The sequence below is a fragment of the Salarias fasciatus genome, chromosome 2 (genome assembly GCF_902148845.1).
Source record: "Salarias fasciatus chromosome 2, fSalaFa1.1, whole genome shotgun sequence".
NCBI lineage: Eukaryota > Metazoa > Chordata > Actinopteri > Blenniiformes > Blenniidae > Salarias > Salarias fasciatus.
Genome location: NC_043746.1, coordinates 14076626 through 14099018, shown reverse-complemented (window position 1 = coordinate 14099018; position 22393 = coordinate 14076626). Strand labels below are relative to the sequence as shown.

Genomic DNA, 22393 nt, shown 5'->3' with positions numbered 1-22393 from the left:
GTAGATTTTAGAAAAACTATGATGAATAACATCGAAATGTCTAAAAGCTGTCTGAAACTGGCCTACACACAAAAAAGAATTTTCCTAATCAAACCAAGTCAACACAGATTATAAAGAGTGGCAGATAAAAGTTTATTAAGCAAGCCTGCAGTATAATGCACAAGCCCATGGAAATCCTTACCTTGTTGAAGATTGCAATGTTCAGTTATCAATACAGCTGCAGCAAAGGATGTGACATTGAACTATCTGGATAAGTGTTTCCATTTTGTTGTCATTGCATTTAAATAAGTGAAAAACGGTGACAAATGCAGTAGCTGTGAAAATACAGGAAGACTTTATAGAGTAATGCAATGTTTCTCCAAAAGTCAATTAATTACATTGTGATCACGTTTACAGCAATCTGCTGACACAATTTTATTGTATATTACAGTATTTCTTTTCATGTTTTGGTCATGTCAGACCCTTACTTTAGCCTGCCTGTACCTAATCTTCAACAATGAATGTAACATTAAATTAAACTATAGTACAGCTCATGATAAGTAATTAAAAATAATTTGCTCATTATTGAAGTGCCACATAAACCACTAGCATTTAATTGGAATAAAGAGTTGTGCGGGTTATTTTCAGGAAACCAAGGAGCTATTGATTTTGTTTTTCATTATTGTGAACTGCACATTAGATTCCTTGTATTTCAGCTAGGTGTGTCAAATTATTACAGATCATGACAAAGTATGATACAATCCTATACACTAGCTCAGCAAATAACAGAGTTAAAATGAGAGAAAAAAAAAGGTGAAATCAACATAAAATAGGTTCAGGAGTATTTCCTTATAATTAATATGGTAAAACAGCTGGGCCTGTTCCTTTTTTTTTAAACAACCATCTTGCATGTTTAACATTTCCGAACCAATCATGGATGCTTTTGTTTGTCTATGTGCTATGATTTAATATTTTACTAATTAATTTTAATATCATACTCTATTTATTAGTAAATGTAGGGCGATAAGTCAGTGTCTAAAATTCAAGACGCTCAGCAGGATAATCGCTGCAACTCTGTTGATTTACTTTAACAGCTGGTCTTCACTGCTAATACTTTCTTTAAACCATGTAAGCCTGTTTGTAGGATAAGCAGTGCAATTTGCACTCATGTCATATGCAAGGCACTACTGTTCCTTGTAAACTAGAAGCAAACCATCTCCTCCATGTGTTCATCTGATGATGTGTCTGATTCAGTGTTCAATAAAGATAATGTGCCTTATGTGCCTCACAGTGTCTCAATTGACCTGATGTCAACAAATATTTAATCTATCAATGTCTGAATGAAACAGATAGCTTGGAAAGTATGTGAACAGATGATTTGCTCAAAAATGCAGTCCACTGAATTAATTTCTGTAGTTTTTGGTTAATTATCTGTAACAGTATGATGTTCTCGCAGATAAAATTCAATTTTAAGTTCACTTGTAATCTGTCATGTTTGTAAATGAACTAATATTTGTACAACTGTAATTGTTTAAAGGTACAGAGTAGAATGGCTGGTCTTACCTTATGTGATGATTTAACACGCAGGGGGGAGGAAACGGGGGCAGCATCAAGCAACAAGGGGAAACATGGAAGAGAAAAAACAAAAGAAAAAGGATGTTTGGTTAGATTGATGGTTATAGAAAGCTAGACTTTGGGAAGTACAGAAACCACCAGCAGTATACTTACCGTGAGGCCCACAATAAACAAAGTAAATTTTCCCTATGACGATCAACATATTCTGTGGAAAGTTAATTGCCTATTTTGAGCCTGTTTGCATGTGCATGCAAACCATTGAATTGTTAGAAATGTGATAGTGTTTCTTGTAAATGTGTCATCTAATGTACTGTACTGTTGTCTGAAAGATAGAATTCAGAGGTCAGATATGATTTCATGCAATGAGGAAATAAAAATCATCATCAGCAGAACTTCCTAACAAGGTTCAAATGTGAGTGGCATGACTTTATTCTTGAAAGAGACAAGCTCACACATTCAACAATGTGAAAGTAGATCAGACCCTGACTCTGACTGTATTGTTGTCTGTCTTCTGGTGTGCCTGTGTATGTTACTGAGTGCAATGGCTTGTGTGTGTGTGTGTGTGTGTGTGTGTGTGTGTGTGTGTGTGTGTGTGTAAGTGAGTGAGTGAGTGAGAGAGAGAGAAAGAGAGAGAGAGAGAGAGAGAGAGAGAGAGAGAGAGAGAGAGAGAGAGAGAGAGAGAGAGAGAGAGAGAGAGAGAGAGAGATGCAAGCAGATATAAATGCTGTCCGGCTCCATCTGCAGCAGTCTTAAATCCAACTCTCAAACAAAAAGGGAAAAATAAAAGAAAAATCTGTGATAAATTTTCAGCTGTTTCACTCACAGCTGCAAATGTTCTCTTTTTAAACAAATAATAATTTCAGTCTGAAATTACACTGAATCCCAATATCATCTGAACTCAAATAAAAAAAATATGAAGGAATATGTGTGAGATTTTGTAAAAATCATCAATTCAAAAAATGTAATAAAGCAAAATAAAACAAAGAAGGGATATTTGCCAAAAACTGTAAATCAGCAAATCAGCATGTAGATTTGATAGCTAAAATCAAGTAAGTAAATCCAAGATCAACACAAACTCAAATAAAAACCGTCAGGAAAAGCCAAACTTACTCAACATTGGTTGACTATAATAAACTTGCCAGTGAAAGCTTAAAAAATTAAACAGCTGCAAAGAAAAGCAGTTCAATTTGATTTCAAGAACACGATTTTTTAAGTCTTGCAAATGAAAAACAAATGAATCACTCTAGCAGCTGGTGAAAACATGTAAAGAAACAGTAAATCCATCTGAGCAGTATTTTAAAGCAAAAATTTACATTTTTAGATCTTTGTTAATCTGGCTTTCATAACTGATGTTGTATATATCAAATCATATGCGTACATTGTATTCTGCTGTTCAAACGAGAATTGAAAAGGTGCTCATACAAACAAAAAGAGAGTGAGAATGAATTCTTGATAAAGGGCAGCAAACCAATATTAATATACAATTATTACAATTAATAAATTAATATAATATAATCAATAGAAAAAAAATAAAACTAAAAGGATACGAATTAGAAAATATTTTAACTTTTTGTCAGATGACATATGAATCATTCCTGTGTGACAGCAACATTCTTAGCAGCATGAAAAACATTTCTAGTAATATATCTTTTGTAAAGCATTTCAGTTGCATTCAAAATATGATGATGGATTATTATTCCATACACATAAAAGAGTGTCAAGCAAATACACACAGAATATGATTTTGCAGTACAATAACACTAACTTTACCAATGCTGAGCAAAGAATTAGGACTTGTAATTAATGATAATAATAATAATAATAATAATAATAATAATAATAATAATAATAATAATAATAATAATAATAATAATAATAATATTTTTTCAGCAGTGATGACACTGAGAGTGCCTGAATCACAGTCAAAATACTGCACTGCTGCACAAAATCACTACCTTCAAAGCAACAGCAGAGGGCCTCAAGGCGATGCCCCGTGATTAATCCATGGGATCTTTACACAGTGGACCTATGATTATTGCAGTTGTGTGTCATTGACAGAAAATTGAATCTTTCTTTTTTTTAAAACAAACAAAACAATTACTGTATGATTGCTATGTTCTAATATGAATCACATGATATATTATGAAATGTCACTGCTAACACATGCAAGTTTTACATAATGACAAAACAGCTCAGTGATGTGCATGTAAAAAAATAGGTCATCTGGTCTATTATCAAGACTGCAATGACACAAAAGAGCTGCCTCTCATTTTCAATTGGAATGAAACTGAGAATTTAACAAGAAATATCCAGCATGTCAGCAAACTCGATATGTACAAGAAGTACTTCAAAAAGTGGAAGAGAAATCAAATAAGGCAGCAGAGATTACAGCAGACAATCAGCCATGGTTACACACTCCCCCTCCTTCTTCTCCATCACCAGACACCCCAGATCTGAGCAACCAGATCCTATTTTTGTCTAAAACAGGGGTGTCTCCTGTGGTCCCAGTATCAACATTAACAGAGAGCAATCACATATCAGAGGCTGCATCTGCTGCTGACCCCCTGTGGCTTCCTAAAATGGTACAGTCCTGCCAGTGAGTCAGCTTGTTGCTATAGCAACACATCCCACCTCCCTTGCTTGCATCCCACCCTGCTGCCTGCAAAACTGGCAGGGGTGGAAAAAAACAACAACATGGAGTATGAATAAGATGAAACAGAAAAAAAAGGCATGGCAGAGGACAACTACAGGTGCAGATGTACTGAAAACATGTTCACTTAAAGTAGCCTTTTCTACTCTGCTGGGTCCCAAATAACTGATTGACAAATGGCAAAAAGCAATTAAAAATAAATAATTTTCCATGCCAGCAATATTGCACCAACCACTGATATAACATGATGTCTTTTTATAGACCTGAGAAAACAGGGAGAAACCATCCTCTCCCTTTCTCTCTCTGTCTTTCTTTCTATGCAGCAGAGTGGTGCAGCTGGAGAGGGGGAGGGGAGCGTTGAAGAAAAAGAGATCAGGAGAAAAAAAAGGAGAGCCTGCTGGAAACACAGAATGTCTGGCAAATATGTCTCATCTAATTTTTGCTCAAATATTGCACAGTTTTGACCCCAGCAAATCAGTTAAAGTTATAAATGCAAATACCTATATCATTGTGAAGCAAAATGTCATCAACAGTCTTAATTATGTGTAAAAGAAAGCCCCGTAATTATAAATAACAGAATGATTACCTTCCTACACAAAACAATGTTTGATAATTCTTCGAAATCACAGCTTTGTCAAATTTGATAGCTCACCAGAAGTAAACACTACATGACCTATTTGTTCTATGTAAACAACACAGAGTGATCCTTCCAGGAGAACTAACCAGAGCAAAAACCACAAATTTCAGAACAGCAACTCACATCAAAAGATAATATTTTTGATATGATCTGAAGCCATCATATGTCTCAATGACATGGCATCATGCAAAGATACACCAAAGTAATATAACTTAACAACAGACTGATAATTTCATTTGGGAAGCACTTTGTGACTTTTCACTGTTCTCTTTCTCCTCCTCCTATTACTACCACTACTACTACATACATAATGTCTCCATGTCAAAACATCCCATTTGTAAAAGCAGACGAAACCCTTCATGTTGAATAGATAACACAGTACGCATCCTTATAAAATGCACAAAAAATGTCCACGAAACAGACTGCACCAAGAGGAGAGAGTATTGTTTTCCTGAGCCTGTTTGAATATGTTTTCAGAACAATATACTTCAAGTCTTACTGAGGAGATTGTTCTATAGAAGTCACATTTGACAATATGTCAGATATGACAAAAAGAAACAAGTTATGATAGGATAAACAACAACATAATCCCAAAACATAGTGCACAATGTGTTGACAAGCCCCACAGGCATGGGCACACAGCTGCTGACCACCTTGGGTGGGAAATCCATCCGCTTAATAAAAAAAAAAAAAGAAAAAGAGGTGGGACCTGTGGGAACCAGGAGCTTGTCTGTTTGAGCATAATGTTGTGGTTTGTAACACGTTTGGCATATTACTAACCAAGAGTTTATACTGAATTTAAAAGGCCTGATAACAGCTTCAAAGTAGGTTTCTCCAACAAAAATAAAACAGCATGTTGAACTTTTACAAGGGGAAGAGCAGGTTGAACCACTTAGCTGTTTGAAGAGATAACACTTTAGAAACAGTCAAAACAGGTAAAGTAGATACAGATGTGAGCTAATAATTATGACAGAATAATTCCAGCGGATATGGGGATTGCCACAATTGACCACCTCTGCTTTGTAGTCTGTCGACATGTGTTTTCATACGCTCACATCCTCGGCGTCATGCAGACTTTACTGCTGAACCACATCCACCACAAGAAAGTCTCATCTGAGCAAACGCAACTGCACTGAGACTACACACCACATAGTAGAACAGGTAAGCAGGTTACACATGAAAATAAGGACTAATACATCCAGAGTAACAGTGACATGCACAGCTATAGAGAACAAACGCAGTATTTTTCTTTTGCTCTGCCAGCTATACACACACAACACTGGAATTCATACTCCTCAAATTGTTGTCTTTGTGAGCAACAGTGGTTTTCAATATAAATGAGGTCAGTTGTACTGTGAATGCCCTATTTAATACACACAGCCGTTGCCCTAAGTCCTGCCATTCCCTTGCCGTTTGTTATATAACTACTCTCTGACTGTTCTACTGGCATTCTCTTCTGTTATTCCTTTATTTTTCAACAACACCTCATATCTCCACTTATATGCAGTCTTCAAGGTGTGAAGCATAAAAGGTGCTTGATGTTGCTATTTCACACAGAAGACTGACTTATTTTTACCTTATTATAGTGGACAAAGAAGAGATCAAAATGGCTGCGGTGCTTCACTCACAAATGCTGCACAGGGATGGAGAGTCTGTGCCGGTTACCACGTGTCTCTTCCCCTCCCCCGCTCTGCCTCTCTCCTCCTCTACAGCCTGCATCCCTTGCTTTCAGCCTCCTCAGATCAGCAGTGACTGTTTCCTCATTTTGATACCACCGTGTTCACCTCAGCATGAAAATACATGATTATAATTAGCATTTTGAACAGTTTTATATTGATTCTCCTTTGTTACATTTGAAATGTCATAGACACAAATTCTGTCTGAACAAGCAGCCCCGTGCAAATGGCAGCATCGTGTTGTGACGAGAACTAGGTCACTGAAAAAGTAGTGCATTGCATGGTTATGTGTTTCTGTATGAGAGTGGTCTGAATAAAAACTTCAGCAGGGTTGTGCCTCAAACTGTTTCTTTCAAAATCTGTCTATTTTCTCTCCCATGCCTCTTCATTTCATTGCAAGGTGCTATTTGCAACAGTTCAGGGCAAGTAATAAAAAAAGACCTGAGAAGAAAGACATTTTTTTCTGAAATTATCATCTCATAATATTATGTTCCAATACTAGACATGCGATAAATCAAAATTATTAGGAAATAAATTCATTCAATGATTAATATAACTGATATGAGAGGTCAACAAGGCAAGAACTGACATATGACAAAGAAAATGTATACGACATAGTTTATACAATAAAACAAGGTCCACAAGTGTCACCTTGGCATTGAATATGCACCAGAGCAAGAACCTATCAGTGTATGTGCAATTAGAATGTATGACATATGAGCCAAACAGAAAAAAAAGATGTTAGTGGGATCATTCAAAAAAGATATATTTTTTAACAAAATCAAGATGGTTGATCAGTAAACGCATGAGATCAGGATACATTGCAAAGACCTGAGCATGCTTGGGAATGAAAAAAAAAAAAGATGTCTTGGAATAATTCAATTTACAAATGAAATCCAATATCAGAAAGCAGTCTGTTGTTCATATTTTTCCTCAAAATCATCAAACCTTGGCAGAAATCTTGAATGAAAAAAAAAATCTAACTAGCAACATAAAGAGAAGAACAACTGCGCACACACACACACACACACACACACACACACACACACACAGAGAGAGAGAGAGAGAGAGAGGGAAGGGTGTCTCTTGCTCACCTCTGTGACCATACTATTTGACTCTGTTTTAAGTCTTGGCACTGTCCTGGAGCCACTGCCATCAACACTCAGTGTGCTTTGCGTGAAAGGTCCAGAGAAATTAGTATCGCTCATCCGGGAGTCAGTAGTTCCGTACACTTCATAGCTTCCTGGCTTCAATGTGCCAGTGCCAGTGCCACCTACATCTGCATAAAGAGGTGGATAATATGGAATAACAGGGAGATGTGCACTGGATTTGTAAAAAACGCGCTCACGTTTCCATCTGTAGATTTTCACTGAGATAATCACCACCACACATGTGATGAACAGGAAGGAAACTACAGCCAGAGCCAACACCAAGTAAAAAGTCAGGTTGTCATTGTACTCCTTGTCGTGGATCAGGTCAGTGAACTCTGACAGCACTTCAGGGAAGCTGTCCGCCACCGCCACGTTCACAATGACTGTAGCTGAACGAGAGGGCTGTCCGTTGTCCTCCACTGTAACAGTCAGTCTTTGTTTGACTGCATCTTTATCATTGACTTGGCGGATAGTTCTGATTTCTCCATTCTGTGAGCCCACTTCAAACAGCGCTCTGTCTGTGGCTTTCTGGAGTTTATATGAGAGCCAGGCATTCTGTCCAGAGTCCACATCAACAGCCACCACTTTGGTCACCAGATAGCCCACATCTGCTGAACGAGGCACCATCTCAGCCACCACTGAGCCACCAGTCTGCACTGGGTACAGGACCTGAGGGGGGTTGTCGTTCTGGTCCTGGATCCGGATTTTCACTGTCACGTTGCTGCTGAGTGGAGGAGAGCCTCCATCCTGAGCTTTGATATGAATACAGAACTCTTTTGTTTGCTCATAGTCAAAGGAGCGCACAGCAAGTATTTCTCCACTCTCTGCATTTACTGAAAAATAAGATGATGCTGGCATTCCATTTAACTGACTATTCTCTAGGAAGTAGGAAATGCGTGCATTGCTTCCATAGTCTTTGTCACTGGCTTTGACAGAGAGGATGGACATACCAGGTGAATTATTTTCTGTAATGGAAGCTGTTAACACATGTTGTGGGAACTCTGGGGCATGATCGTTTACATCAGAAATTTTTAAGTTAATGGTCTTGTTTGAGGAATAGGGTGGGGAACCCTCATCCATTGCAGTTATTGTTATGTTATATTCTGGCACTGTTTCTCTATCTAAAATGTCATCTGACACCAAAGTATAAAAATTGGTTGTAGAAGACTTCATTTTGAAAGGTAGACCTGGGCTAATAAAACATCTAACTTGGCTGTTTTTACCCGAGTCCAGGTCTTTAATGTTAAGCATTGCAATAACAGTATTCAAAGCAGAATCTTCAGGTATTGGGTTTGATAAAGAAATTATGCTTATGACAGGTGCATTGTCATTCAGATCTACAACCTCAATTGATACCTTACTTGTGTCTGCCAAGCCCCATTTATCTGTTGCTTTGATGTCAATTTCATAATGTTTAGCTTTTTCATAGTCTAAAACACCAGTTACGGTAATATCCCCGCTGTGTGGATCAATATTAAACAGGGAGGATGCTTCGTCAGTGTAATGAGAGAAGGAATACACGATTTCTTCGTTTGCTCCCTTGTCATTGTCAGTCGCGCAGACTTTTACAATGACAGTGCCCTTTACTGCATTTTCTGGTATAGATACACTAAAAAGGGACTGGGTGAACACTGGGGCGTTGTCATTCGCATCTAAAACGACCACGTTTATTCTGACAGACCCTGACTTTTGAGGATTACCACCGTCGATTGCAGTCAGAGTTAATTTATGTTCTTCCTGCGTTTCTCTGTCGAGTTGTGTGTGAAGAACCATTTCGATATATTTGGTTCCATCAGCTCGAGACACGATATTAAGCTTGAAATGATCTGTAGGGTTGAGTTTGTATGTTTGAATTGTATTTTGTTCCACATCTGAATCTTTTGCGCTCTCGAGCGAATAACGAGCCCCTGGTGCGGCAGATTCACTAACCTGAAAACTGTATTCTTTCTTGGGAAAAGCCGGAGCATTGTCATTGATATCTGTAATTTCAATATCTATTCTGTGAAGCTCCATTGGATTATCAAGGATAATTTGGAAGTGAAGAGAGCAGGGAGATACTTCCTTGCACAATTCTTCTCTATCAATTCTTTTAGCTACAACCAATGTGCCTTTATCCGCATTCAGACCAACATACTCACTGCCATCCTCAGTAAAAATCCGAGCCCGACCCGATTTTAGTCGCTGAATATCCAAGCCGAGATCTTGAATTATATTCCCAACAACAGAGCCCGTCGTCATCTCCTCGGGAATAGAATAGCGGACCTGACCGACTGTCAGTCCTGCGACGCAGATGCAGATAAGCAGCGACAACCACGAGCGAATTTTATATTCGGCCAAGCAACAAAGAACAGCCATGATGGTGAGATCGTCCGAACAACCAAACGAAAGAAAATAAATAAAACTGAATGACGATTAAAACAATCAGTAAAAGGAATTACAAAGACAAAAAAATTGACCATACGCTTATTGTCGAGTGCTATACGCCAGCTCTGCGGCCTCAGTTCCGATTATTAATGAACCGATTTTCAAGCACCGAACAGTGGAGTGCATGTTCAATCAGGAAAAAAAAAAAAAAAAAAAATTCTCAAACTAACCCACAGTGGCACCTAGAGACGAATATATAGACTGCAGCAAATAAAATATAAAAAAGGTGCACAGACAGAAAGGCAGACAGACAGACAGATAGACAGATACAGATAGATAGATAGATAGATAGATAGATAGATAGATAGATAGATAGATAGACAAGGCCAAAATGCCAGTAGCTCTACTCTGCCTCTGTCCATGGTGCTGACTGTCCAACAAAATCACCCAAACAATGCCGGAGCCTGCTTGTTTAAAATGACAAAAAGCTACGATTAAAATGATTGATGAATTAAATAGAGGCTTTTGCATAATTCTAACCTCTATAGGAGAGTCAGGTTCATCCAGGATGCTCTTCTCACTCTGTATCCGCTGCATCGTCCCTGTTGAACTGGGGTCCATGATCAGAACGTTCTGACTACCAGCTCTGCCAAACTTACAGTCACTCTTTCTGGAGTCTGTCGTCCTGCACACCTCATAATTGTACACATGTTGGAGAGTCCCTGTCCCCAAAGTGTCTGAGTAACGTGGAGGATAATATGGAATCACAGGCAGGTTGGACTGATACAGGATGCGGGACTGTCTCCATCTGTAGATTTTCACTGAGATAATCACCACCACACAGGTGATGAACAGGAAGGAAACTACAGCCAGAGCCAACACCAAGTAAAAAGTCAGGTTGTCATTGTACTCCTTGTCGTGGATCAGGTCAGTGAACTCTGACAGCACTTCAGGGAAGCTGTCCGCCACCGCCACGTTCACAATGACTGTAGCTGAACGAGAGGGCTGTCCGTTGTCCTCCACTGTAACAGTCAGTCTTTGTTTGACTGCATCTTTATCATTAACTTGGCGAATAGTTCTGATTTCTCCATTCTGTAATCCCACTTCAAACAGCGCTCTGTCTGTGGCTTTCTGGAGTTTATATGAGAGCCAGGCATTCTGTCCAGAGTCCACATCAACAGCCACCACTTTGGTCACCAGATAGCCCACATCTGCTGAACGAGGCACCATCTCAGCCACCACAGAGCCACCAGTCTGCACTGGGTACAGGACCTGAGGGGGGTTGTCGTTCTGGTCCTGGATCAGGATTTTCACTGTCACGTTGCTGCTGAGTGGAGGAGAGCCTCCATCCTGAGCTTTGACAAGGAATTGAAAATCTTTGATCTGCTCGTAGTCAAAAGAGCGCACTGCATGGATGACTCCACTGTCTGCACTGACAGACACATATGAGGATACTGGCACTCCGTTAACCGATGAGTCCTCCAGTATGTATGAAACGCGGGCATTCTGGTTCCAGTCAGCATCTGTGGCTTTCACTGTAAATATGGAGAGGCCTGGTGTGTTGTTTTCTATGATGTAGGCCTCATATAAGGTTCTCTCAAAGACAGGTGGGTTATCATTCACATCAGAGATCTGTAAGGTGAGAATGACGCTGCTGGAGAGAGAGGGCACTCCCTCATCAGAGCAGGTCACTGTGATATTATACTCAGAGGATCTCTCACGGTCTAAATCACTATCTGTCACTAAGCTATAAAAATCACTGGTTGTGGACTTCATCACAAAAGGAATATTATTATTTATAGCACAATAAACCTTACCATTTTCACCTGAGTCTGCATCTTTAATATTAATCATTGTTACAACAGTACCAAGTTGGGCGTCCTCTGATATTGCGTTTGTCTTTGACATTATATGGATGTGTGGTTTATTGTCATTCATGTCAATGACGTCAATCATTACTTTACACGAGTCAACTAGTCCTCCATCATCACTGGCACGAATGTTAATCTGGAAGGAACGAGACTTTTCATAGTCAACATTTCCTTTTAGCCGAATTTCACCAGTTTTTTCATTTACTTCAAATAGTCCACGGGTATTGTCCAAAATACTTGAAATTGAATATGTTATTTGGCCATTAGAGCCCTGATCTGCATCTGTCGCGGTGACTGTCATCACAATTGTACCGAGAGGTGAATTTTCATGTACAGATGCTTTATAAACAGGCTGTGTAAAAACGGGAGCGTTGTCATTAACGTCTAACACGGTGATTAGAATCTGCATTGTTCCAGTCATCTGCGGCTCTCCTCCATCCACAGCCGTGAGGACTAAAGAGAGGTGCTCATGCTTTTCTCTGTCGAGAGGCTTTTCTAAGGTCATTTCCACGTTTTTTGTTCCATCTAATTGATCATGCAGTTTAATAATAAAATTCTCCGTCGGTTCGAGTTTGTATGTTTGCAAGCCGTTCAAGCCCACATCGAGATCAACTGCACGGTCTAATATGAACTTAGCTCCGCTGACAGCAGACTCGCTAATTTTAAATTTCACGTCATTTTTTTCAAAAGAAGGCGCATTGTCATTAACATCTGTGATCTCGACCGTGACGGTGTAAAACTCCATCGGATTTTCCAATATAACCTGAAAATGTAACGCGCAGGGCGTCGTTTGTCCGCAGAGCTCCTCTCTGTCTATTCTGTTTTTGATGAGGAGAACGCCTCTGTCGTTGTTCAGTTCAATATAATCGTCGCTGTCCGGAGTAAAAACACGAGCTTTACCCGACTTGAGTCTTTTAACGTCTAACCCAAAATCTTTTGCAATGTTTCCAACGAGAGATCCTTTTGGCATTTCCTCGGGGACAGTGTAGCTGACCTGTGCGAAGACCGAGTCCAGAGAAAGCACCAAAGAAAACAGCAAAGAAAACAGCAGGACGTGTCCTCTCATTGTTCTGCTCGACGTTCTTCCAGTGTGAACCATTAAAAGGCCTTTAGATGTCTTGATTTCCGAATTCATAGGTCACCGGGAGTTTTGTGGATCATTCCGTTCGCGTTAATATGAGAAGACGTTGTCTCTCTGTGGTAAACCCAGACAGTGCGTTTACTTCTGTGCCCTCTGTCTCGACAATAAAAGCGTGATGCAAAGTACGAGACTGTTAAATGTTAGACTATCTGGACAACAGCGGCGCTGTGAGTCCATGTTAAAACACTGCATCTAAAATCCCCCCAAATGCTTTGCCAAACCCAGAAACACAACGCCGAACAGAAAAAAACCGTGCTACATGAGAGCAACGATGGAATATGATGCTACAATGACGTGATCGATGAAAAAACATAAAATGTCAATTAGGCACATCATTGTGCCATAAAAATAATGTGAAAATAAAAACAAAAAGCCTATATTAGGTATTCAGTCAAAAAACATTGAAATATTACGGTGCGTAGCTATCCGAGGTGCTGAAAAAAGAGAGAAGCGCGTATTGCAGCTGTCAAGTCGTCCGGAATATTACGAACACATTGCAGGCATTTTATCAAATTTCTAACCTCGATAGGAGAGTCAGGTTCATCCAGGATGCTCTTCTCACTCTGTATCCGCTGCATCGTCCCTGTTGAACTGGGGTCCATGATCAGTACGTTCTGACTACCAGCTCTGCCGAACTTACAGTCACTCTTTCTGGAGTCTGTCGTCCTGCACACCTCATAATTGTACACATGTTGGAGAGTCCCTGTCCCCAAAGTGTCTGAGTAACGTGGAGGATAATATGGAATCACAGGCAGGTTGGACTGATACAGGATGCGGGACTGTCTCCATCTGTAGATTTTCACTGAGATGATCACCACCACACAGGTGATGAACAGGAAGGACACTACAGCCAGAGCCAACACCAAGTAAAAAGTCAGGTTGTCATTGTACTCCTTGTCGTGGATCAGGTCAGTGAACTCTGACAGCACTTCAGGGAAGCTGTCCGCCACCGCCACGTTCACAATGACTGTAGCTGAACGAGAGGGCTGTCCGTTGTCCTCCACTGTGACAGTCAGTCTTTGCTTGACTGTATCTTTATCAGTGACTTGGCGGATAGTTCTGATTTCTCCATTCTGTAATCCCACTTCAAACAGCGCTCTGTCGGAGGCTTTCTGGAGTTTATATGAGAGCCAGGCATTCTGTCCAGAGTCCACATCAACAGCCACTACTTTGGTCACCAGATATCCCACATCTGCTGAACGAGGCACCATCTCAGCCACCACAGAGCCACCAGTCTGCACTGGGTACAGGACCTGAGGGGGGTTGTCGTTCTGGTCCTGGATCCGGATTTTCACTGTCACGTTGCTGCTGAGTGGAGGAGAGCCTCCATCCTGAGCTTTGACAAGAAACTGGAAATCTTTGATCTGCTCGAAGTCAAAAGTGCGCACGGCATGGATGACTCCACTATCTGCACTGACAGACACATATGAGGAGACTGGTACTCCGTTAACAGAGGAGTCCTCCAGTATGTAAGAAATGCGGGCATTCTGGTTCCAGTCAATATCTGAGGCTTTCACGGTAAATATAGAGAGGCCTGGTGTGTTGTTTTCCACTAGGTAGGCCTCATATGAGCTTCTCTCAAACACAGGTGTATTATCATTCACATCAGAGATCTGTAAGGTGAGAGTGACGCTGCTGGAGAGAGAGGGCACTCCCTCATCAGAGCAGGTCACTGTGATATTATACTCAGAGGATCTCTCTCTGTCTAAATCACTGTCTGTCACTAAACTATAGAAATTATTTGATGACGACTTTAATACAAAAGGAATATTATCATTTATAAAACACCGAACTTTTCCATTTTCACCGGAGTCTGGGTCTTGAATATTAATCATTGTCACGACTGTGTCAGGGCCTGCATTTTCTGATACAATTGTTGACTTCGACATAATTTTAATTATTGGTTCATTATCATTTATATCAACGACATCAACTATGACTTTACAAGAGTCCGCAAGTCCTCCATTATCTCGCGCCCGTATATTGATCTGAAAGTGTTTTTTCTTTTCATAATCCAAACGCCCGATCAATCTTACTTCACCGCTTTCCTCGTTCACTTCAAACATGTCTCTGACCTCATCCAAAGTGTTTGTGATCGAATACGTTATTTTGCCATTATAACCATGATCAGCGTCAGATGCGCTGACAGAAGTGACAACGGTGCCTTTTACTGAATTTTCAGTGACCGTGCCTTTATATACGGGCTGTGTGAAAACAGGTGCATTATCATTAACATCCAACACTGTAATGATAACCTGCATTGTTCCTGACATCTGCGGCTCTCCTCCATCCAGAGCCGTCAACACTAACGAAATAAACTCATTTTTTTCTCTATCTAAAGGCTTCTGTAAAACCATTTCCACATTCTTCGTACCGTCAGCTTGGTCGTGGAGCTTAAGTAAAAAATTGTCGCTGGGTTTGAGGACATAATTCTGGAGAGTGTTTGCACCTACATCCAAATCCACGGCTCTCTCTAAGTCAAATTTTGCACCGAGGACTGCGGACTCGCTTATGATGAATTTGATTTCGCTTTTTTCAAAGGCTGGCGCATTATCATTAATATCCGTAATTTCCACCATTACACTGTAAAATTCCATCGGATTTTCTAAAACAATTTGGAAATGCAGGGCGCACGGTGCCGTGTCACCGCACAAAGCCTCCCTGTCGATTTTCTCTCTGATAATCAAAGCTCCTCTCTCGGTATTGAGCTCTATGTACTCCGTGCTGTCACCAGAATAAACACGCGCGTTTCCTAACCTCAGCCGTTTAACATCCAAACCTAAATCCTGAGCTACATTGCCGACCACAGAGCCTTTTGCCATTTCCTCGGGAATGGAGTAGCTGACCTGCCCAAAGGATAAACGGAGACACACAACCAAAATCAACAACAGTACTTGCCGTTTCATTGTTCAATTTTATGTCCCTGCGAACAAACAAGAGCTTCCTACAGTTCCTCGGTAAGATGAAGGGTCGGCGAACGAATCGGAAAGAAAATCAGTTCTCTGTTAAGGTAAAAATGTGAATAGCGATCCTTCCTCATCGTGTACATCAACCCCAAATACAAGACAATGCGTCTGACGTTCATCGTCGAGAAAGACAAGGGAGTACTGCTGCAAATACCACAACCGCAATTGAAAAGACAACAGCGGCCCAGTGAGTCCATGAGGGAAACTGCAGAAAATGTTCAGAAAAAAATAAATCCAAAGTTGCTGGGATTGAATAACCAAAGGAAACACGTGTGCACATTTTCACAAAAGAAAATAGTGATTAACAATTTACGGAGAATTTACTCAAAACAAGTCACATAGATAAGTAGCTTCTGGAGGTGCTGAAATACATAAAATGTACCAACCTCATAATGCATTGTTGTATAAAAACTCGAAAAAGGCAAAGGCAACAGACACTCTTCAAATTCTAACCTCTAGAGGAGAGTCGGGTTCATCCAGGATGCTCTTCTCACTCTGTATCCGCTGCATCGTCCCTGTTGAACTGGGGTCCATGATCAGCACGTTCTGACTACCAGCTCTGCCGAACTTACAGTCACTCTTTCTGGAGTCTGTCGTCCTGCACACCTCGTAGTTGTACACATGTTGGAGAGTCCCTGTCCCCAAAGTGTCTGAGTAACGTGGTGGATAATATGGAATCACAGGCAGGTTGGACTGATACAGGATGCGGGACTGTCTCCATCTGTAGATTTTCACTGAGATAATCACCACCACACAGGTGATGAACAGGAAGGAAACCACAGCCAGAGCCAACACCAAGTAAAAAGTCAGGTTGTCATTGTACTCCTTGTCGTGGATCTGGTCAGTGAACTCTGACAGCACTTCAGGGAAGCTGTCCGCCACCGCCACGTTCACAATGACTGTAGCTGAACGAGAGGGCTGTCCGTTGTCCTCCACTATGACAGTCAGTCGTTGTTTGACTGCGTCTTTATCATTGACTTGGCGGATAGTTCTGATTTCTCCATTCTGTAATCCCACTTCAAACAGCGCTCTGTCTGTGGCCTTCTGGAGTTTATATGAGAGCCAGGCATTCTGTCCAGAGTCCACATCAACAGCCACCACTTTGGTCACCAGATAGCCCACATCTGCTGAACGAGGCACCATCTCAGCCACCACAGAGCCACCAGTCTGCACTGGGTACAGGACCTGAGGGGGGTTGTCGTTCTGGTCCTGGATCCGCATTTTCACTGTCACGTTGCTGCTGAGTGGCGGAGAGCCTCCATCCTGAGCTTTGACAAGAAACTGGAAATCTTTGATCTGCTCGTAGTCAAAAGAGCGCACTGCATGGATGACTCCACTGTCTGCACTGACGGACACATATGAGGAGACTGGCACTCCGTTCACAGAGGAGTCCTCCAGTATGTAAGAAACACGGGCATTCTGGTTCCAGTCATCATCAGTGGCTTTCACTGTGAATATAGAGACGCCTGGTGTGTTGTTTTCTACTATGTAGGCTTCATATGAGCTTCTCTCAAAGACAGGTGCGTTATCATTAACATCAGAGATCTGTAAGGTGAGAGTGACGCTGCTGGAGAGGGAAGGCACTCCTTTATCAGAGCAGGTCACTGTGATGTTATATTCAGATGATGTCTCTCGGTCCAAATCATTATCCGTCACGATGCTATAAATATTTCTCGAAGTAGAAACAATTGAAAACGGGATATTTCTGTTTAACACACAAATAACTTTTCCATTTTCCTCGGAGTCGGGATCATGTACACTCATTACAGCAGCAACGGTGTCCAGACGCGAATCCTCTCCGATCGTATTTGATGATGAAATTATATTGATAATTGGACTGTTGTCATTGATATCATACACATCTATAATTACCTTGCTAGAATCAGAGAGACCTCCATTATCGACAGCCTCGATATCAATCTCATATTCTTTAGATTTTTCATAATCGATCGGACCATTTAGTATGAGGCTTCCGTCTTTGTCAACGTGAAACAACGTTGATATTCCCCTCATACGATTGACAATAACATAGCTAATCTCTCCATTTGAGCCTTTGTCTGCATCGGAGGCACTCACTTTAGTAATCAGTGTTCCTCTGACAGAGTTCTCCTTGACACTTGCTTTGTAAACGTTTTGGGTGAAAACGGGAGCATTATCATTAGCATCTAATACTGTAATATGAATCTGCATCGTTCCGGACCTTCGTGGATCTCCTCCATCTACTGCTGTCAATAACAAAGACGCAAACTCCTGTTTCTCTCTGTCGAGGGGTTTTTGCAAAATCATTTCTACTTTTTTTCTGACATCAGCTTGACTGCGCATTTTTAAAATAAAATTGTCATTGGGCTTCAGGGTATAGCTCTGGAGACCATTCAGTCCAATGTCAGCGTCTAATGCATTCTCGAGAATGAATTTAGAACCAACGACTGCCGACTCACTAATTTCAAATCGCCTCTCACCTTTATCGAAAACAGGGGCGTTGTCGTTAATATCAGTAATTTCGACAGTCACTGGAAATATTTCGATGGGATTTTCTACTGCGATCTGAAAATGTAAAGCACAGGGTGTTGCATGGGCACAGAGAGCTTCACGATCTATTTTCTCTTTGATGACGAGGAGTCCCCTTTCCCTGTTAAGCTCAATGTACTCCGCATTGTCTCCTGTATGGATGCGAGCTTTTCCAACCAGCAATCGTTTAACATCCAACCCTAAGTCCTGAGCAATGTTTCCAATCAGAGAGCCTTTTGCCATTTCCTCGGGAATGGAGTAGCTGACTTGGCTGAGCGCTGAGCGCAGACACAGGACCGAGACAAACAACAGTACTTGCCGTTTCATTGTTCTACCGAGCACATCCGTCGAACAAAAATAAGGCATTCTCCTGGTATTCCAATCAATTATCCAGATGAAAATATAATAGAAAAGCGTGTTTTTTCGCTCAAAATAGTAGCAAATGTTAATCCAACATGGGATTCCGTGTTTTCTGTTTCGTTCGGTGTCGGCGAAGCGAGCAGAGGATCTCCGCGCTCATGTGGGAGCTCAGAGGACGTCCCCGTTTAAATAACAGTTTGGACTCAGTGGAGCTGGTCGACAGCGTCCTACCGAGTTCAAAACACGAAAGTGCAATTCAAAATCTTAAAAAAAAAACAAAAAACTTTGATTTTCCGTCAATGAAGTAAATATCATTTAGTATTTCATTTGTAAAAAAAAACTATTTTTTTCTGCACAATGAATGATAACAAAATGCAATGATATGAAAGATCGAGACATGAAAATATGATGGCACATAGTTGCTCTCAAAAAGAAAAAATTAAAGGTAAAAAAAGAATGAAAGTTAGCATAAAAGAGAAAGAAGGACTTTTCATTCGCTGTCCAAGGTACTGAAGCTGACGGGCGCTCCAATACATACAGAGGAATAAGAAAGAAAGAATTAGTTTATTCACATAAATTACGGTCTAACCTCTAGAGGAGAGTCGGGTTCATCCAGGATGCTCTTCTCACTCTGTATCCGCTGCATCGTCCCTGTTGAACTGGGGTCCATGATCAGCACGTTCTGACTACCAGCTCTGCCGAACTTACAGTCACTCTTTCTGGAGTCTGTCGTCCTGCACACCTCGTAATTGTACACATGTTGGAGAGTCCCTGTCCCCAAAGTATCTGAGTAACGTGGAGGATAATAAGGAATCACAGGCAGGTTGGACTGATACAGGATGCGGGACTGTCTCCATCTGTAGATTTTCACTGAGATAATCACCACCACACAGGTGATGAACAGGAAGGAAACTACAGCCAGAGCCAACACCAAGTAAAAAGTCAGGTTGTCATTGTACTCCTTGTCGTGGATCAGGTCAGTGAACTCTGACAGCACTTCAGGGAAGCTGTCCGCCACCGCCACGTTCACAATGACTGTAGCTGAACGAGAGGGCTGTCCGTTGTCCTCCACTATGACAGTCAGTCTTTGTTTGACTGCATCTTTATCATTGACTTGGCGGATAGTTCTGATTTCTCCATTCTGTAATCCCACTTCAAACAGCGCTCTGTCTGTGGCTTTCTGGAGTTTATATGAGAGCCAGGCATTCTGTCCAGAGTCCACATCAACAGCCACTACTTTGGTCACCAGATATCCCACATCTGCTGAACGAGGCACCATCTCAGCCACCACAGAGCCACCAGTCTGCACTGGGTACAGGACCTGAGGGGGGTTGTCGTTCTGGTCCTGGATCAGGATTTTCACTGTCACGTTGCTGCCGAGTGGAGGAGAGCCTCCATCCTGAGCTTTGACAAGGAATTGAAAATCTTTGATCTGCTCGTAGTCAAAAGAGCGCACTGCATGGATGACTCCACTATCTGCACTGACGGACACATATGAGGAGACTGGCACTCCGTTAACAGAGGAGTCCTCCAGTATGTAAGAAACACGGGCATTCTGGTTCCAGTCAGCATCTGCGGCTTTCACTGTGAATATAGAGACTCCTGGTGTGTTGTTTTCTACGATGTAGGCCTCATATGAGCTCCTCTCAAAGACAGGTGCGTTATCATTCACATCAGAGATTTGTAAGGTGAGCGTGACGCTGCTGGAGAGAGAGGGCACTCCCTCATCAGAGCAGGTCACTGTGATGTTATACTGAAAGGATCTCTCTCGGTCTAAATTACCGTTTGTCACGATGCTATAAAAATTACTTACAGAAGAAGTAATAGAAAATGGTATATTCCTGTCAATAGCACATTGAACCTTTCCGTTGTTGTCCGAGTCGTGATCATTTACGCTCATTACAGCAACCACGGTGCTCAGAAGCGAATCCTCTCCGATTGCATGTGATGATGAAATTATGTTGATAATTGGACTGTTGTCATTAACATCACCCACATCGACAATTACTTTACTAGAATCAGAGAGACCTCCACTATCCACAGCCTCGATATCAATTTCATATTTTTTTGCTTTTTCATAATCGATTGGGCCGTTTAGAAAAAGGTTCCCATTTTCATTAACAGCAAATAAATTTGGAATGATTCCAACACTACTGCCGATAACATAGCTAATCTCTCCATTTGAGCCTTTGTCTGCATCGGAGGCACTCACTTTCGTAATCAGTGTTCCTTTGACAGAATCCTCTTTGACACTTGCTTTGTAAACGTTTTGCGTAAAAACGGGAGCATTATCATTAACATCTAATACTGTAATATGAATCTGCATCGTCCCGGACCTTTGTGGATCTCCTCCATCTACTGCTGTCAATAACAAAGACGCAAACTCCTGTTTCTCTCTGTCGAGGGGTTTTTGTAAAATCATTTCTACCTTTTTTCCACCATCAGACTGGCTATGCATTTTGAGAACAAAATTTTCACTGGACTTGAGCGTGTAGCTTTGCAAACCATTAAGTCCTATGTCAGGATCTATCGCTTTATCGAGCATGAATTTAGAGCCGACAACTGCCGACTCGCTAATTTCAAATCGCCTTTCTTCCTTTTTAAATACAGGGGCGTTGTCGTTAATATCTGTGATTTCGACAGTCACCGGGAATATTTCGATAGGATTTTCCAGCGCGATCTGAAAATGTAAAGCGCAGGGTGTCGTCTGAGCACAGAGAGCTTCACGATCTATTTTCTCTTTGATGACGAGGAGTCCCCTTTCCCTGTTAAGCTCAATGTACTCCGCATTGTCTCCTGTATGAATGCGAGCTTTTCCAACCAGCAATCGTTTAACATCCAACCCTAAGTCCTGAGCAATGTTTCCAACCAGAGAGCCTTTTGCCATTTCCTCGGGAATGGAGTAGCTGACCTGGCTGAGCGCTGAGCGCAGACACAGGACCGAGACAAACAACAGTACTTGCCGTTTCATTGTTCTACCGAGCACATCCGTCGAATAAGAATAAGGCATTCTCCTGGTTTTCCAATCAATAATCCAGATGAAAATTAAATAGAAAGGCGGGTTTCTTTTTCAAAATGGAAGTAAACGTTATTCCAACATGTGATTCCGTGTTTTAAGTTTCGTTTAGTGTCGGCGAAGCGGTGTGCAGAGTATCTTCTGGCTCATGTGAGAGCTCAGATGACGTCCCCGTTTAAATAACAGTTAGAACTCAGTGGAGCTGGTCGACAGCGGCACACAGAGTTAAAGACAAGAAAGTGCACCACATAATCCAACGAAACACCCCGGCATTACTTAAATGAGACCTGAAGGAATACCCTTAAGGATTTTTTTCGCTAGTTCTCACTCACAAACATATTTTTTTGAGCTATGACTTTTGAAAATAACTGCCAAAAATGATCAAGACAGGAGCATTTAATGAAACAGTTACTCTCAAAAAGAGAAGCAAAAGTGATTAGAAAATCGTCAAGAGAACGGAGAATGCAACTCATGACATCATTACATTCGCTATCCAAGG

The 22393-nt window shown here is 41.2% G+C and overlaps 3 protein-coding genes across 25 annotated transcripts in view; all 3 read right to left on the bottom strand.

Moving 5' to 3' along the window:
- The window catches only part of LOC115397429 (protocadherin gamma-C5-like), a 292251-nt gene that overhangs the window by 48945 nt on the left and 220913 nt on the right, over positions 1-22393 (bottom strand). For 2 of the 23 annotated variants that reach the window (XM_030103860.1, XM_030103913.1), the window contains exon 1: positions 13566-15953. The exons of 18 other annotated variants lie outside the window; for them this stretch is intronic. In XM_030103860.1, the coding sequence (XP_029959720.1) occupies positions 13566-15950 (2385 nt within the window). In that variant the 5' untranslated portion in view covers positions 15951-15953. Of the gene's footprint in view, positions 1-10572; positions 13034-13565; positions 15954-19426; positions 20626-22393 lie in introns of those variants that run through there. 3 more of the 23 variants (XM_030103761.1, XM_030103807.1, XM_030103983.1) reach the window with 3 other exon arrangements.
- Positions 3144-10023, bottom strand: LOC115404175 (protocadherin gamma-A11-like). The gene is made up of 3 exons (XM_030113405.1): positions 7680-10023; positions 3455-3465; positions 3144-3149 (listed from the first exon to the last, which is right to left on the bottom strand). The coding sequence occupies exons 1-3, from the start codon at positions 10021-10023 to the stop codon at positions 3144-3146; spliced, it is 2361 nt and encodes a 786-aa protein (XP_029969265.1).
- Positions 16452-18909, bottom strand: LOC115404165 (protocadherin beta-16-like). Its single transcript, XM_030113394.1, has one exon. The coding sequence runs from the start codon at positions 18882-18884 to the stop codon at positions 16452-16454; it is 2433 nt and encodes an 810-aa protein (XP_029969254.1). The 5' UTR covers positions 18885-18909.